Source organism: Schistocerca piceifrons, chromosome 7, assembly GCF_021461385.2.
Source record: "Schistocerca piceifrons isolate TAMUIC-IGC-003096 chromosome 7, iqSchPice1.1, whole genome shotgun sequence".
Taxonomy (NCBI): domain Eukaryota; kingdom Metazoa; phylum Arthropoda; class Insecta; order Orthoptera; family Acrididae; genus Schistocerca; species Schistocerca piceifrons.
The window spans coordinates 309,201,004-309,218,909 of NC_060144.1; the positions used below are offsets into that span (position 1 = coordinate 309,201,004).

General features: G+C 40.7%; 2 protein-coding genes across 2 annotated transcripts in view; one reads left to right on the forward strand and one right to left on the reverse strand.

Moving 5' to 3' along the window:
• LOC124804644 (m7GpppN-mRNA hydrolase) overlaps positions 1–4,793 on the reverse strand; it is a 59,866-nt gene extending 55,073 nt beyond the window's left edge. Inside the window, exons 1-2 of the mRNA XM_047264864.1 lie at positions 4,453–4,793; positions 5–383 (exon numbers count right to left, since the gene is read on the reverse strand). Of these exons, the coding sequence (XP_047120820.1) occupies positions 5–383; positions 4,453–4,505 (432 nt within the window). The 5' untranslated portion in view covers positions 4,506–4,793. The remainder of the gene's footprint in view (positions 1–4; positions 384–4,452) is intronic.
• A 97-nt stretch (positions 4,794–4,890) lies between these two features.
• The window catches only part of LOC124804645 (sorting nexin-27), a 284,253-nt gene continuing 271,237 nt past the window's right edge, over positions 4,891–17,906 (forward strand). The window contains exon 1 of the mRNA XM_047264866.1: positions 4,891–5,200. Coding sequence (XP_047120822.1) covers positions 4,947–5,200 — 254 coding nt within the window. The 5' untranslated portion in view covers positions 4,891–4,946. The remainder of the gene's footprint in view (positions 5,201–17,906) is intronic.

Here is a 17,906-nt window from a genome sequence, read left to right on the forward strand (position 1 = left end):
TTACCTCACGAACTGCACAACGCATAGGTTCTTCATCTTTGTTCATCTTGCCTTTAGGAAACCCCCAAGACGATTTTGTTGAATAACCTTGTACTAGAAGCATTTGTGTGAGATCCTCATTAAGCAATATTGCACCAAATGTAGGTACTTCATTTTTGTACTTCTTCCATTGGTCAAGAACACTGTCTAAGTTGGCAGCGTGGGGTTTTAAAGAAGGTACATGATTAAAGATGTGTGCTGCAAAATCCTTCATACTGCATGGTTCCATTTTCTTTTCTTCCGTACAGTAAAAGTCTAGATAAAACCAGTATGCAAGTTCAATCTGGAAGCACACTCTTACAAGCTCCTCCCTCTCCTCTTTCGGCAGATTGATGATGAACCGGCTGTAAGCAAATAATAACTAAATTATGATACTGTCGATTATAATGCATCATATCTGATATCTTAATCATGGCAGCTGGACGTAGGAAAATAATTAAAGACCCTGCCTTAATCATCAGCATACTCTCTGCATGAAATATATTTTTGCCTAGGTGCAGACCTAGGTATAACTCTGTAAGGCAGATCACTGGTGACAATGGATGTATACGTTAATGTTAAAATGAAAAGGGCAAGCCCTGTCTAGCAAGTGATGGAATGGGAAACAACATTTAACCGCCCTTGAGTTGATGAGCAAAACAAAAGCTGAATTGAAAGAATGGTATTTACTGCAGTATCTATGAAGTAAGAAAGAAAGGTTTTATCTAACATGTACTGTTCATCCTATAATCAGCAGGAATATTTGACAAGAGAGTTAAAAACTGAAGGTAATTGTCGTAAGAAAATCTCTTTCTCTTGTGTGTGTGTGTGTGTGTGTGTGTGTGTGTGTGTGTGTGTGTGTGTGTGTGTGTTTGAAACACTGATATGTTCACAAAATTATTTGCAATTCAATTAAAAGGGATTAACGTGTGGTACTGAACCTAAAAAGGTGTCACATGCATGATAACTGAACATTAAGAGAACCAAACCCAATAGTATATGATAATAAGATTAATGGTACTGCTCTGAAGCCTGACATGATGTTTAAATACGTTGGGAAAACACTAAATATTGATATGAAATGACAGCAATTTATACTTGATATATGGATTATGGGACAGTGTGATGCACCTGTAAACTACGAACAAGATGCTAGTGTGATCTACTCTCCAGTAGGTCCTACTATTTCTGTTTCAGGAACCCCTATCACGTATGCATAACACCAAACATTGATTGAATTCAGAGATCAACTACAACTGCAACAGTTCAGCACGGAGCTTAACACAGAAGCTCAGTGGACCTAAACAGGAATTTCTGAAGGAAAGGTGACACTGTCATCACAATGTCTTGTTGGATAAATTTAAAGTATTGCTATTTGAGGACACATTTAGAAGACGGAGCATATGAATGCAGCATTAGTGACTGAGCACCTTTAGCAGCATGAGCGAAAACTGTATGAATGAGAGACTGAGAGATCAGCTGTACTCCTGTGCATGTCTTGAGTATGGCAGCTGATACTACAAGTCTTATTTATGATGGCTTCTGGAATGGAAAATGGGAGTTGTCATATTTCATGTCTTCCACTATGTTGTTGTTGTTGTTGTTGTGGTCTTCAGTCCTGAGACTGGTTTGATGCAGCTCTCCATGCTGCTCTATCCTGTGCAAGCTTCTTCATCTCCCAGTACCTACTGCAACCTACATCCTTCTGAATCTGTTTAGTGTATTCATCTCTTGGTCTCCCTCTACAATTTTTACCCTCTACGCTTCCCTCCAATGCTAAATTGGTGATCCCTTGATGCCTCAGAACATGTCCTACCAACCTATCCCTTCTTCTAGTCAAGTTGTGCCACAAACTCCTCTTCTCCCCAACCCTATTCAGTACCTCCTCATTAGTTATGTGATCTACCCATCTAATCTTCAGCATTCTTCTGTAGCACCACATTTTGAAAGCTTCTATTCTCTTCTTGTCCAAACTATGTATCGTCCATGTCTCACTTCCATACATGGCTACTCTCTATACAAATACTTTCAGAAACATCTTCCTGTCACTTAAATCTATACCCGATGTTAAAAAATTTCTCTTCTTCAGAAACACTTTCCTTGCCCTTGGCAGTCTACATTTCATATCCTCTCTACTTCGACCATCATCAGTTATTTTGCTACCCAAATAGCAAAATTCCTTTACTACTATGAGAGTCTCATTTCTTAATCTAATTCCCTCAGCATCACCCAACTTAATTCGACTACATTCCATTATCCTCGTTTTGCTTTTGTTGATGTTCATCTTATATCCTCCTTTCAAGACACTATTCATTCCATTCAACTGCTCTTCTAAGTCCTTTGCTGTCTCTGACAGAATTACAATGTCATCGGCGAACCTCAAAGTTTCTATTTCTTCTCCATGGATTTTAATACCTACTCCTAATTTTTCTTTTGTTTCCTTCACTGCTTGCTCAATATACAGATTGAATAACATCGGGGAGAGGCTACAACCCTTTCACCATAAAGGCAGGCATAGATCTTAAAAAAACAGTAGCCTAACCATGTTTTTGAATTTGAAATATTGGGAGAGGAAGTGTCTGGCAAACGTTTAAGAGAAACTAATGTTAATCAGCAACATTAAGTGATTAAAATCAAAGTCAGTTGTGGAAATATGTGTACCATAATTGTGTAATATAAGAATGTTAGCCTATACATGTAATGTTAATAAGTGGCATGCACAGAATCCCATTTTTCAGATAAGGTGTGACAGGAACTTGTAGAGACAGAACACTAAGAAGTGTTTATGTACAGCTGTGGGTCTTTCATACTTAATTTCACTGCAGTCTATTACACATAAGCACAATTTTCAAAATGTTTTGTAAATGAATTTGGTATAGTGGTGTGTATTGTAGATTTCTGAGGCCAAAATATGCACTCCTTAGCTTTTCCGTACAAGTGATACAGAAAAAAACTAGCAGGAATTATTGTCCATGACAGTTATAAAAAACACTCCAAGAGCAGCAAAACTCATTTCTAATTTCATTTTCATTATAGAGAGAAGCAGCATATTGTCTTTGTTCAATGTGCAGTTTGGGTAAACAGAAGCTGACAGATTAAAGTAAAATATGAAACAATTTTACACTAGCTGCATCAGTGTAGTTTTTTTCATTATTCTTGATAGACATGTAACGCTGAAATGTGTTAGGATTTATTAATGCAACTTGAACATCACAACAAGTCTTTAGACAACACTCTGTCAGGCATAATTTATCCACTCATTGCAAAAACTGCAAAAGGAGTATGTGCATGCTATCAGAAGACTTAAATTACTGTACTCTGTGTGGATACTTGCCTAGGATGCTTTAGATTAACAAAAAATTACATTCTTGTAGTTCCCTGCAGATTCGTGTTTCCTGACTTTTCTCTTTTCTTCTTTAGTATCTCACATTAATATCATCTGTTGCAACCTCCAGCCACAATAATTTTGTTGCCATGTTTCAGAAGGAGACTTGCTGTATCTTAAGTTATAAACAATGACAGAACAATGACAATTACCCTTCCAAGACTCTGCAGCTCTAAATGCAGCCTTCTTTACACTACAACATCGATTTATGCATACCCATTTACTTATTCAAGACTGTTGCAAGGCTATTCACTGCAGTTCACACCCTCCCTATAATCCTGCTATCAGGAGTATATCACGTACATGTAATAAATTATGAAGTGAATGGTTCCGTTAGCAAATGAAACTGCACAAAAATACACTAATATTGGTATGGAGTATTACACAGTGGCTCACTGAGTGCAGAGGTAAATGTAAAATACTAAGCTTTCATTGTCCCACTGAAACAAATTGGTTGAAGGTTCGCTACACGGAAATTTAGAACTTCCTGAAAAATATTCAGCATGATTACTACTTTTACTTTTGACACTAGCAGGAAATATGAATTCGGAAATACCAAAATACTTTGAATATAGCATAATATATTCTGGAGTGCTTCGAAATCAAGATCTAGAGGTTCGATAAATGTAAATATAACATTTGTGCTACAACATAACAGAATGGCAATATTGAAGACTCGTAGCATCTATGACACATAAAACATAAGGGGGGGGGGGTGTTTACAATCTTGTAGATGTAGATGTGTATTTATTACACATGTCTTCCTAAGCGTTACGATTGTAGGAAGTTTTCATCTGCGATCACTTTTTTTTCCCCCCCATAGACATCAGAATGCTCTGGATTACACATTAATTGGTGGAACCCCCAACAAGAAGTTAATTTACAGTCTGGTAGTATCACTTGAAAATAAATGAAAAAAAAAACAGCTATCAAGTCGGTCCAATACACACTATTAAACCTTAGTCTGTAAATAGATACCTATAGCATGCGTCTCAAGGGATGCATAATGTTGGCTTCAATAATGGCACATGCTAATATTAACTACGTACCTGCACAGGTCATCCAACACACCTATTGGCATTGAGTGTTCAGTTTTTCCCATTTCTTTTCTAGGCTCCAGATTGAAAGTCAAATGGTACACATAAATTACATTGAAACTGCGTCGACTGAAACTATGTTCACAAAAATTTTGAGTATTTACTGCGACGGGTAAGCAAAACCTCAATTTTTAGTGCTAAGGAACCAGCTCATCTTTGTTGAGCACTCTTACAAAAGTGTTGTTTTCCCCGTTTCGTTATTATAGTTCGCCAAGCAAATGAACGCAATAATACATGCTAATATATGCAGTTACATTTTAGACATAACTTTAACGTTTCAAACAATATAACATCTTCCTATAAACTTTGGACAAAACACAAACAAACCACGAAGCGTTACTTCTTATCCTTTGAAGATCTTTGACTCCTTTATTTACTAGCTGCCAGAGTACTGCAGCGTTCGGAATGTTGCCTAGAAGGCTGTGAAAGTGCCGGAGGCTGTAAATATGGCTGACAGTGAATCTGATTCAAGTCCTCAGAATGATCAAGTTAGAAATCTACCCACTGGACCCCGTGTTGTTACGATCTATAAAACAGAAACAGGATTCGGTTTTAATGTTAGAGGACAGGTCAGTGAAGGCGGCCAGTTAAGGAGTATAAATGGCGAACTGTACGCACCTCTTCAGCACGTCAGCGCTGTACTGGATGGAGGGGCAGCGGAAAAGGCTGGTATACGGAAAGGAGACCGGATTTTGGAAGTGTAAGTTGAACTGTCATTTGATCTATCGGTGTGGAGTAGCAGCAACCTTTGTCACTCCATAGAACATATAACTTGTCGGTTTCTTGTTGTCAAAGGCATCTTTGATACTGATTCGGTGTAGTTATATTTTGAAATTTAAATCGGGAAACTAACTTCCTATTTAAGATATTAATGCTGACATTCACCATGACACTGCAATACTGCTTTCCATTTCACACAGAAAACTCAGGGTTGCGATAATTACTTTGAATTTATTGTGTCACTACTGTTGTTGTCATGTATCTGCAATACATAAACATCATAAAATTGTGATGAATACTAGCATGCAAGCACACGGGTCTACGAAGCCAATTCTTGACTTCTATTTCAATTATGAAAAGAATGTAAAACTTGAACGAAGAATGTTTGCTGAAGAAGTGAAAACTTCACTCACACATCACCATCTCAGTTGTTACTGAAGCGTTCTTATTAAGTCGGTTAGCACTTGAAAGTACGAAAGAGAAAGCATAAATCACTTGTAGTAGCCATACTAGGCCTGACGAATTAGTTAAGCGATTGATACTTGTACTATGTACACTTTTCTTTGCTTAAATCGCTCAAAATAAAGTATGTCACTTCTATGAATAGTGAAATATAGTCGCTATTAAACAAAGCCAGCAGTGCATTAATTACTAACTAGATATTAATTGCTTGACATTCACTCCCTTCTCTGATTCAGTACCTAGTTTGGAGATTCAGCTTTCTAGCCTGTAGTTGTACGAAATGTGAAAAGGAGTGGCCAAAGTACGACACGATGGCTTTTAGTGATACTACTTTTGATTAGATTAGCCGGCGCCCTTTTATAATTCTCTTTCCTCAGTAAAATTAAAGCTAACCCCACCCCCATTACACATTTGCCATTGCATTTGCGAGAATTATTTTTCTTCCTTTTTAAAACTTTGTTTCTATCAACGCCGCCAGATGCAAGTAAAAAACAAGAAAAGCAAGATAATCTAATGCGTATTTTACCGCCTGCCGCAAAAATTTATAGTGTAATCGAACATAAGAAAGAGCCTCAGTTCAAATCAGCGTTTACCTTAGACAACTCTGTTCATGGTCCCTGCGAATCAGATGTCCGTTCGTATTCCTAAACACATCAGATAAGCGCGAGATTACTGGAAAAAGGGATCTGATCGCCAGCGTAGTGGTTTAAAATTCAGCTTCCTCGCTCTTGTTAACTTCGTCCCCATCCACAAAAAATATGTAAATTAATCAAATATTCCGCATCTTAAGATAATATCCGAAATTGATAAGGCCGAAGAGGGATGAAAATTTATATTATATGCTTAATCATAAGAGTTTTCTCTTGCAGACTCACAACAAATACCAGCCTCTCTGAAGAGAGATATTTATTTATTCATCGTCGGAGTATTCAACACAACACTAATTGTAAGAGGAAGGGAGGTACATTACACAAGTAATTATATGCATACGATGTAAAACAAATAAAAACTTGGACTGTAACCGTTCCAAGGGCTGTGATCGTTGAAAATAGTTTAATAGTTACATTAGTTGTCGCCTCGCCACAAGTAATTATTTTCTTTCCTTCTAAACCAATGACATTTAACGGAAAAAGTCGTTAGCTTAAATGTTATTTTGAATTTTGCAATGCAGTTAGTTGGCTCTATTGGCAGGTGTTCAAGCTGTGTACCAGCCAGTTATTCATGACTTCACAGTGGAACGTAAGATCTAAATCAAGGTGCAGTTTATTTATTTCTTTCTTCCACATTCGAATAAATTCTTAGACGCAAAGGTTACCATGCGTTAATATCAGAAAAATCTACGACCTGTTGAAGATAGAACTCCAGCCGTTGGTTTTGGCGGCGGACACGAAGGTAACACAACCGCAAAATCACGTACCAGCGGAAAAATGCACGTATGGAAACCACAAAAGGACGAATATGCTCCTGTTTAAAAGACTGAGACTGAAAAGTGGGGTACCAGCTGCTTCATTCTATCTTCCTCAGCAATTTAAAAAATTTCCCAAAAAATTTGGCATGCCAAAATATTCGCTCTCGTTTTATTATGCAACTCACCCATCACCCCCACATGCCAACTGTAGCTCGCGAGCACCCACTAGCCAGTCGCCGAAGTCGCTCATTGTCGTACCCATACACTCCCAGTTACCCAGTCTCATACGCCTATCGCCCAACTCATTGTCATTACCTCTATGTGTTTCTCTTTCGCTGTCCCTGTCTCTAGGCCACAGCCTTCATCGTTCTGTTGTACCACTGTCACTGTCTCCCTCTTGCTTTCTGTTACTGCTACTATATCGTTCAATCCTTCCAGCTGCTGCTGCTGCTGCTGCTCTTTCTCTCTCCTTTCACGTATTACTCTCCCACCAGAACTGCCTCCTTCACTCTTTTAGTAGCACGGTTCTGTTACTGTCAACGATGTTCCACTGCCACTGTGGTCCTTTCTTTCTCTCACACTGCCAGTCTCCTTCGCTCTTTCTATAACACAAGGTCTGTCTACTATCTTCTGTTATTTATTACATTTCCTCCCCATTCCCACTGCTACTATCTCCTTTTCTCTCAGCGTAAAAGAGCGCGAATGTGTTCACATGCCAAAAAGTGTGGGAAATTTTTGAATGTGCTGAGGAAGATAGAATGAGGCAGCTTGATATCCCACTTTCCAGTCAGTCTTTCAGTTAAAAAAAAAAAAAGAGCATATTCGCCTTTTCTTGCTCAGATTGTAGCATTTTTCCGCTGGTGCTCTGCTTTTACTTGCCACAGCAGGACATGTTACTCGTATGAAACAGATTAATAAAATTTTGATATCTGTTACTGTAGGTTATCCGTCTTGAGCTGACTGCAACTTAATTAAAAAGAATTACATCAGACGCGTTTCGCTTTTATTTGCAAATCACTTCCGTGGTTTGCTGTGTTTACTGTGGCAGTGCAGAATAATGCAGAATGCCAAAAACCGGCAAGTGCAGATGTGAAATGAAGCCTGTCGCCACCAACCACTGCTAGCAAGAAGGGAAGGAGCAGATTATGTAAAGAAACACCAACAACCACGGAAGATGCTTTGTAAATAAAAGCAAACGCGTCTGGTGTAATGTTTTTAATTAAATTGCAGTGAGCTCAAGACGGATAACCTATAGTAAGAGATGTTAACAGCTGCTGCTGAAGATGGCCACGCAAACAAACGTAAAATTTTGATAGCTTATTTATAAGAAACTGAAATAACGCAAAAGTAGTTTTACACCTCATACCATATTTTACATGCGTAAAAATTTTGATGTGCTTCAGTTCAACAAGAGCAACATCAACAACATGGGGTTCCCAGAACTGCTCTTATGATTAGGTAGACACTTTGCAGCATATTTCTCCGTTCTGCGTCACATTATAAACTACGTTTTTTAACTCGTACCGGATTTTACGTGCACAGCTATGGTAACTTTTGAACCTCTTGTCTTTCGCGACAAAGGATAAATATATCAAGAAAATTTACAAGGTTGTTCGAGACTGGGGTCTTAGGAATTTATTGTAAAAATTACAGCCATTTGCAATGCATCGTGACCATCGTGGAATCCGGTGCTCGGTTGTGGTACCCAAAAAAAGTTTTTATTTTTTTTTTAAATGCCTATAGAATATCCTGTTAAAATGTGAGCAGTTTGTTGCTGTTAGGTATTTAGATATCCACTGTTGACGGCGAAAAAATGGTAAAAAGTGCTTTTTTCTGGTTTTCTTAAGAAACCTCCATGAACTAAATAGTGGCTCCATAAGCCACTTAAGGCACAGCGTAAACCGCATCTAACGCAAAAAGAGCCAACCGATATGTTCCATTTGCCTAATTTGGAGGAAACGTGCCTTATTCGAAAATTGACCCTGTATTCTAGGACAGTTACAGTAAGACGATCCTTCTGTTGGGTATTCAACAAATGGTCCCTAGCCCAAGAGATACCCATAACACTTCACCCTACCTTTCGTCCGCCCCCGGTAGCTGAGTGGTCAGCGCGACAGTGTGTCAATCCTAAGGGCCCGGATTCGAATCCCGGCTGGATCGGCGATTTTCTCCGGTCAGGGACTGGGTGTTGTGTTGTCCTAATCATCATTATTTCATCCCCATCGACGCGCAAGTCGCCGAAGTGGCGTCATATCGAAAGACTTTCACCCGGCGAACCCGACTGGAAGCCATAGTCACACGACATTTATATTTTACCCTACCTTTCAATCACCAATAGAAAGCGAGGTATTATCCCCGGGAAAAAAAATCCCGTATTTACGCTACGCTTTTTGGAACATGCTGCCCGAGTGCTGAGATATCCACGATTTTGAAATGGGTTTTTATAACACGTGGTTGAAACTGGAGCAAATTCCATCATGAGGAGCACTGTTAAGCACAGACGGAGTTAGACGACACGTAGCTACGTATTTAGTGGGCATTTCTGAACTGCTTAGCAGTCCCAAGTTTGGTTTTCCAAATTTTCTTTGTTTTTTACTTGATAACTACAGAGTGCCGTTGGCTGTCGTGTATTCGCTTGAAATAATATCTGTTACACCACACACTTCCAAGTCAGTCCAAAGCTGTTTCCATTAGTTTTCATCTATTCCTCATAAAAATCGAAAGTTTTTATCAAGTAGTCATAACTTACGAAATCTGAACAGTTCCGTCTAAATTGCATGGGTAGTGGATGTTTCTCCCTCGTTCAGCATTCTCCAAGCAGCCACCATGAATTTCGAACTCACTTTTGATCTACCCTACGTTCATACTTCCTACCCTTCAATACCCTACGTATTCAATAACATCACCAAACTCTTTCTTGTTTTGCATGTTCCGCAGCAGCTGTTACAACAATCAATTCTGACAGCTGTCAACAGACGAATACCTGAATCATCTCGTTCAAAATTTGTTTCAACCGTTACATTGTTACTCCTTGTAACAATGTAAATTTACCTTACTTATGAAGATCTGTCCCAAAAGGCAATAGATTGAAGAGAAAATACAAGTGAGATGTGGATGCTGATCCTAATGCTAATCAAACCTCACTTAAACAGGTATTTCAGCGTGAATCGGGTTGTTGCCCTTTTTAGAAGGGTTACCATTGTTAGGGAACAGTAGATTTCATTAGGGCGAGAGATTTGGGAGTTAACCCAGTTCTGAATGTTCAGTTTGTACATAAAATATCTAGTTGTCACTTTTGTCCTACTGGATCAACGACTTTTTACATCTTCGTCAAAATGGTTCAGATGGCTCTGAGCACTATGGAACTTCACATCCGAGGTCATCAGTCCCCTAGACTTAGAACTACTTGAACCTAAATAACCTAAGGGCATCACACACATCCATGCCCGAGGCAGGATTCGAACCTGCGACCGTAGCAGCAGTGCGGTTCCGGACTGAAGCACCTAGAACTGCTCGGTCACAACGGCCGGCTACATATTCGTCAAAATCGACGCACTGCTCTGCATGTACCGAAGACACAAGCAGTCATAAATATATTTTTACCAATTTCCAGCTCTCTTCTGCAGAGCATTACGTACTGTTGAGCACTGAGTTATCTACCTTTACCTACCATCTTCGTCACCACTATGAAACACATTATGGCGAATCAATCATCACCATTCAAGCAGCCCATCACATTGTGTAATTACCGCTTTAGCGATTCCATACAGTATCATTTGTAGCCGCCAGTTATGACTCGGCATTGCCTTTCATTGAAATTCTTCATGTCAGTTTCTAAGTGGTCTGTAGTGTGCCCTACGTTGCTGATATATATATTGCCTGCCTTCAAAATCTCTTCTGTATTCTATGATATCGTTGTCAGTGTTCGTAAAGATGTTTCATGAAACTCCTGTTCATTCCTTCAAGCTCCTGTTTTCATCTTCACACTGAACTACGTGTCCTTGTAAGCTTAAGCAGTTCGCCGTACTGGAAAGCGAACACTAACCATCACTTTTCGTGGGGAACTTTATTACAGAATGAATTATCCAGTCATAACTCGCATTCATAGCTTCAATTCTGCCAGTACCTCCGTTCTGCGGTATCTTCTTTTCTTAAAGAAAATGGTCAGCAAACGTAACAACTTATTACTGTCTACTGTACTACAGTACTACCGTATGAACTGTTTTATGATCACATGCAAATTTATCAAGTCTGATCAGTACCATGCGTCATTCTCACAGCCTGATCACTGCAAGTTGTAATTGCACCCGCAGAGTTCTGAATATCTTTAACGTAGGCTTCAAATGTCACGTAGAAAGTAGATCAACTTGATACTTACATATAACCTTAAAAACACAAATTATACATTTCTATCGTAGTAATGTGTGAGATAGTGAGAATATATCATTGCTTGCATTAACTATAAGACCGCAGTTTCGCTTGGGTTCGGTGCTACAGCCGTTGCTAAATATTCTGCCAAACAATTTCTGCTGCACGAACTAAGTTATTAGCCTTTGAACATGTATACGTTTCAGCCACAGCACTGACAGTTCACGCGTCTGGCAGACTGCCGCTTCCGTTGTCTTCCAGTTCCTCATAGGAGTTAACGTCATGTCGTCCGCCCAGTCACTTCCGCGTTTCAGGGGAAAAAAATTTAAAACTAACTTGGTGTGAAATATAAAAATGGCGAATCTAGTAATAAACCGTCCAATCACATTGTGACCACCTGTCAAAAGTCTAAATAACCACATTTTGCAGCGCGTACCGCTGCGAGACGCACAGAAAGAGACTTGGTGAAGGGTCTGGAAGGTACCGACAGCGATATGGAGCCATTCCCACTCCAGCTGCGTCAGACGTCGCGGTTGAGGATCTGTGGCGCGAATAGCCCGGTCGAGGTGGTCCCGCAGATTCTCGATTGGGCTAAATCCGGGGAGTTTGAGGGCCAGGGGAATGTAAGCTGTGTGACACGTTGCATTGCCCTGATGGTAGAAGCCATTGTGCCGAGAAAAAAAAAAAAAAACTGCATGTAGAGGTGGACATAGTACCCAAAGATAGGTGCGTGCTTCTGTTGATCCATAGTGCATTGCAGAATGACGAGATCACTCACGGAATGCCAAGAACACATTCCCCAGATCACAATGCTACCTCCTCCGGCCTGGATGGACCCTTCTTGCAGTATGTCCGCTTTCAGACGTTTCACGCCATACACATCATTGACCATCTGTTGAAATGGTTCAAATGGCTCCAAACACTATGGGGCTTAACATCTGAAGTCATCAGTCCCCTAGACTAAGAACTACGTAAACCTAACTAACCTAAGGACATCACACACATACATGCCCGAGGCAGGATTCGAACCTGCGACCGTAGCAGCCTCGTGGTCCCGGACAGAAGCGCCTAGAACTGCTAGGCCACTGCGGCCGGCTAATGACCATCTGTGCGACGGAACATAAAAACCATGAATAATCAGAAAAGGCCCCCTAACGTCACTTAGTGGACGTCCAGTTGCTGTATTGGTGTGAAAATTCCAGCCTTCGTCACAGATGGGTGCATAAACCAGACGCCGGATGCGGAGGCTCATGCGCAGCAACGTTCGTGGAACGGTCGTTCAGGAGACGCTGTTGGTAGCCTCCTGGTTCATCTGGGCGGCCAGTTGCTCTACAATTGCACTTCTGTTCCCCTATACACATATCTGCAGTTGTTCATCCGTTTCATCTATGGCCCATGGTGCATCACAGTTGCCTCAACGCCCGTTTTGGATAGTGTCATTTTGCGATGCACGGTATATTTTAACCGCAACGGCACGCGAACAGTTTACGAATTTAGTCATTTCGAAAATGCATCCACCCTTGGCCCGAAAGCGAATGTTCATGCCTTTTTGGACGTCAGATACTTTGCTCCAGTTCCGGTTACACAATGACCGCACCAGATTTCACGTGCTCCCGACACGCTTTATGTACTATTCAGTGCTAGTGTTGCCACCTTCCGTTTGAGAGTGGTTATTGCACGTTGACGTCGAACGTAGGCTCTGGTCGCTATAATATGACTGGACTGTGTACTAACCATCTGCTTTTACCTGTGTACCACTCGCCAGAAGATATGTGTAAAAAACACTGCATAACAAGGATATTAGATTTTAGAAATTGACTCCTACCAAACTAATCTAAACCTCTCGCTGCGCCACAGATCTGTCTGTTGGCACACTTTAAGTGCAACAGAAACAAAGTAATCCAGGATTGTTATTTTTGCGCCGAATGATGACACATGCCGGACCATCATTACGAGGGGTAGTTGCAAAGTTTTAATTATCACCTCTGAAAAATCAAACTGTGTCCAAAAAACTTTATGATAGTGTTAGTCTTTCTCTGCATATTCATCCTTCAGTGCTACACATTTCACTAAACGATGGTTGAGCTGGCGGAGACCTTCGTTGTAGAAGTCTGCATTTTGAGTGTTACGGAGCGTACCAGATCGAAAATCACCTCGTCGCCATACTGAGAATGTCTACCACTCAACGGTTTCTTCAGCCGCGGAAAGAGGAAGAAGTTACTGGGTATCAAGTTAGGAGAATGTGAGGGCTGAGGCAAAATTTGACAGTCCAGAGAAGCAGCATGTGTGACTTGAGTCCTCAGCAAAATGAGCGGCGGCGTTGACGTGGAGCTGAAACGCCCCGTTTAGCAGATTCCCACAACGCTTCGTCGCTATAATCTCCCGTATCCTCGTCAGGAGACAATCTGGCCCATGCGATCATAATCTTGTTAGATAGCCCCAGAAACAACCCAATATCACACTGCTTGTAGTGGCTGAGTCGTCGCCTCTTTTGGCGGAGGTAAATGTAAATGTCGTGTGACTAGGGCCTCCCGTCGGGTAGACCGTTCGCAGGGTGCAAGTCTTTCGATTTGATGCCACTTCGGCGACTTGCGCGTCGATGGAGATGAAATGATGATGGTTAGGATAACACAATACCCAGTCCCTGAGCGGAGAAAATCTCCGCCCCAGCCGAGCCGGGAATCGAACACAGGCACTTAGGATTGACAGTCTGTCGCGCTGACCACTCAGCTACCGGGGGTGGAGGTAAAGCCATATCTTCAACTTTTGTAGTTCTGTCTTCCTCAGTTGTGTGTAATATTACGGTATATTGATAATTTTTACTTATGGACCATCAGACAGCAACTGAACAAAACACAATTTTAGTGCCATACGCATTTCGCCTTTATTTTCTGCAAGGCATCATCTGTGGCCTGGAATATGTACAGGTGTTTGCTATTTAATTTACATTTTTTTCACTGCACCACATTTATTCAGTTGCTGTCAGACGGTCCATAAGTAAAAATTATCAATATACCGTAAAGCCATATCTTTCAACTGCTTTATCACGGAGTCATGGTGATACATCCGTAACTCGTCCGTGGTGACCAGGCTGCTAAATAAGCTACCTGTAATGGCCTGACAGCTGTAACATTTCTGCTGATACCTCGGTTCGGCGGGATGCAGAATGTGTCCGAGCAGTCGCGGAACCCAGCGGGCAGCGACCTATGTCATGTTCAAAATGTCGTGCAAGATGCTGAAAAGTGACCCGTGACTGATTTTTCTTTTTCTATTGCAACCGCTATTGCGATACGCCAGACTTCGAGCACCACGGCTTCCACTTCTGTTGCGATTCCAGATTTTTAAGAGAGAGAGAGAGACCACCGCTTCGTTCTTTTGTCATTCTCACTTTGTTTGGGGTTGGATATCGAGCAGCGATGTATAGAAATATTGATATATCGGAATCAGAAATATCAAAATGACCGTTAAACTGTTCTACCTCTAATGTTTGAAGAGAAATAGCAATTGGGCTGACTAAATCAGAAACTGAAACAGCTGTTTTCCAGAGGCCATATTTAACTGAGCTATCAAATCCACTTTACGTGTAAACACGACATCGAAAAACTGTTTCCGAAATTCGATTTTCGTCATTCGGGAGATTTGTCGCATGTAACGTGGTGTTGGAGTAATTTTTACCCATGTCAGGTATGTGTTTTCGTATCCTCCTCTCACTCGAAAGAAAGGATGGTAGAAATGTTTGAACTCTAATTTTCGAAACCTCATCTGTTTTTGTTGTTTGTGCGTCTATAGTAGTGATTTTGCAGTGTGAAAACGTAAAAGAGGAAGTAATTCTCAAAAAGTAGTGTACTTGAATTTTGAATCACATTATAGTAAAAGTGCGAATCACAAATATTGTGGGCAGGTACTCCTTAGCCAGAATTTTGCATTAATAGATTTCTCTATTTATGTGTAAAATAGTATATAATTAAATTTGTTTTTCCTTTTTTTTAATAATCTATAAAACCCATTCCTCATAGCTTTAATCAGTAACACGTGCAATCATAAATTATAATCAGAATTTTAAAAGTTAATTTTTGGACTGATATATCTAAATATGTTTCCCTCGTTTAATAGGTAACAGCGATATTTACTAGGGCTGCTGTCGTTTACACCGAATGTATCTTCCGATAACCCATCCCTACATTTGTTTGACCGCAATGGAAGCATCTGCGCCACCTAACAACCATTGTCAAATGATGATGCATTGTTGCCATACACTCCCTCCAACTCAGCATGGGTTGTTGCAGCGTTGGTTCCCTTCAAGTGCAGAAAACAAATTGTGGCTTCATAGGTCCGTTTATCAGTGGGCCTTATGTTACGGCTTATCTAGCTGAGGTACTATAGTGTAACGACGGGATTTCAGTCTGTACCAGGATAGCAGACACGTATCTACTAACAAACAAACGATTAGTTACGAAACTTTATTTTTTCGTGGTGATAATCAAAACTGCGAGTACTACTCGGACATCGCAGATCAAATCTCACATTCTGTATCGGTCGGTCCCGCTACTTCAAAATCTAAATTGCATGGAGAATTGAACCGCTGAAGTAGCTGTTTTAGAAACGCACAGCAGCATGTGATCGGGCGATGTTGCGATGTATAGGACGACCCCTGACTGCAGCTTACCTTCATTTGTCCCGAAAGATTGGAGCAACGTCCGTAATCTCTTTACGGTATGCAGCCTCGTTGATTGTTGTTTTCGGATGTCCTGTGGCGCGGTTTTCGGGTGCACGATGTCTTGTGGCGCGTTCTCAGAATTGGAAAACTGCTGGTGCCATGTCGACATGGCTCGGCAAAAAGGCGGCGGATTACTTGTTGCAGAGACAATAAGCAAGCTGATACATCGTTATCAAATGTCTCAATCGCCGTGGTGGTTGTATTGAAAATCAGTCGATAGGCCTACTTGTAGTTTTTTCCATTTTACTGACGAATTCATTCAAGCATAAGGTTTAAAGTTTGAGAACGTATCGTTCTCCAAGAATTATATTCAAGAGGAAGTACACAAAGTTTATTGTGTCTTAAACGTTTTATCATTATCCGTTCTTTATTTTTTATTTGTAGGGCACTTACTGCTGTATCTTGAAGGTAAGCATATTTCATTTCTATAACCGAATTACTATTTCCATATTGTTAATGTGAATACGCATGTAGTCTTCGGAAAAAACATCGAATTGTTCATTGTTGACAAGGTCTTCGTCTCCCTGGCTTGGCACGTAATTGTGTCGACATAATTGGACTACGTAGCTCTATAAGTGGATGTCACGCAGAATTGCATCCCCTATAGATTAAGAACCATGAAGTTTAAGAAAGTCCAAACGCCTTTTCAACGTTGATATTTCACCATTGTTTCATCTCGTCGAGAGCTGAAATTTGTATTTTTTTGTGTGTGTTTTTGATCCCAGAGAATACATTTACAGTATAGCATGACTATGTTCTTCATACTCTATTACAGTCGCTCTAGCGTGTAAAACTGAATGGAGCCTTAGCAAGTCTTGATGGGTGAAATGCAAACTTGTTGAGATTAAAGAGGTGCGAAAGCAAAAAGGATGTTCTGGTGGGAACGGGGACGGGTGTCTGGCAGGTGAACTGCGGCCATGTTCATACTGTTGGAACTGTCCCTTCCTGTAGCTGATTATGGGCTGTGCGAGAAACTGATGGAGGAAATATTGGGTACACTACTTCGGCAATGTTCTGTAAAGATTCGCACCCCAACATCGCCGAAATTTGCCGCGGGTAACTTGATAACAAACCGATGTAGTGTTTACTAAAACCACTGTGTTACCGCTTGCATGAGGGTTAGCGGAGTCAGAGACAAACATTTCTAGAAATACGTGAGAATTTTGAAATTAATAAAGAAGCTACCACAGATTCCAGGAGGTGGTAAGTACCCCCTGTTGCGCCCTCCCCCTGGCCTAGTGGACGCATATGCTCGTATCTAGGCATCATCCTTTATGCTTTCCTTTCATCATCACTTCACCAATAGTTAAAAGCACGAGTCATCTCGAAATAAGTGCCCAACCATTCCTTATCTTCAGTTGATTATGTTCTTTGTGGTTGTTTTTAGGGTTCCGTGCCTCAGACTGTAAAAACGGAACCCTTACAGGATCGCATTGTTTTCGGTCTGTCCGACTATTAACAACCCTTCTTCACAGGAACGGTTCGAAGAACCAGGTTAAAATTTGTGACACACGTGTACTAACGTCGAGGGTCTCTTCGCGGTGTAAACGCTTTAAGCCTCTGAATCACTTGAGTCAAAAATACGGTCATTTATGTAACAAACTTTTAAACTCGAAACTCACACATCAAAACCCATAGTGTGCTTCCCGTTGACCTATAATCATGAAATTTGGCAGGAAACAAGGTTTCGCAGTACTAGTAAAGGAAGAAACCGAAAATTGATAATTTGTA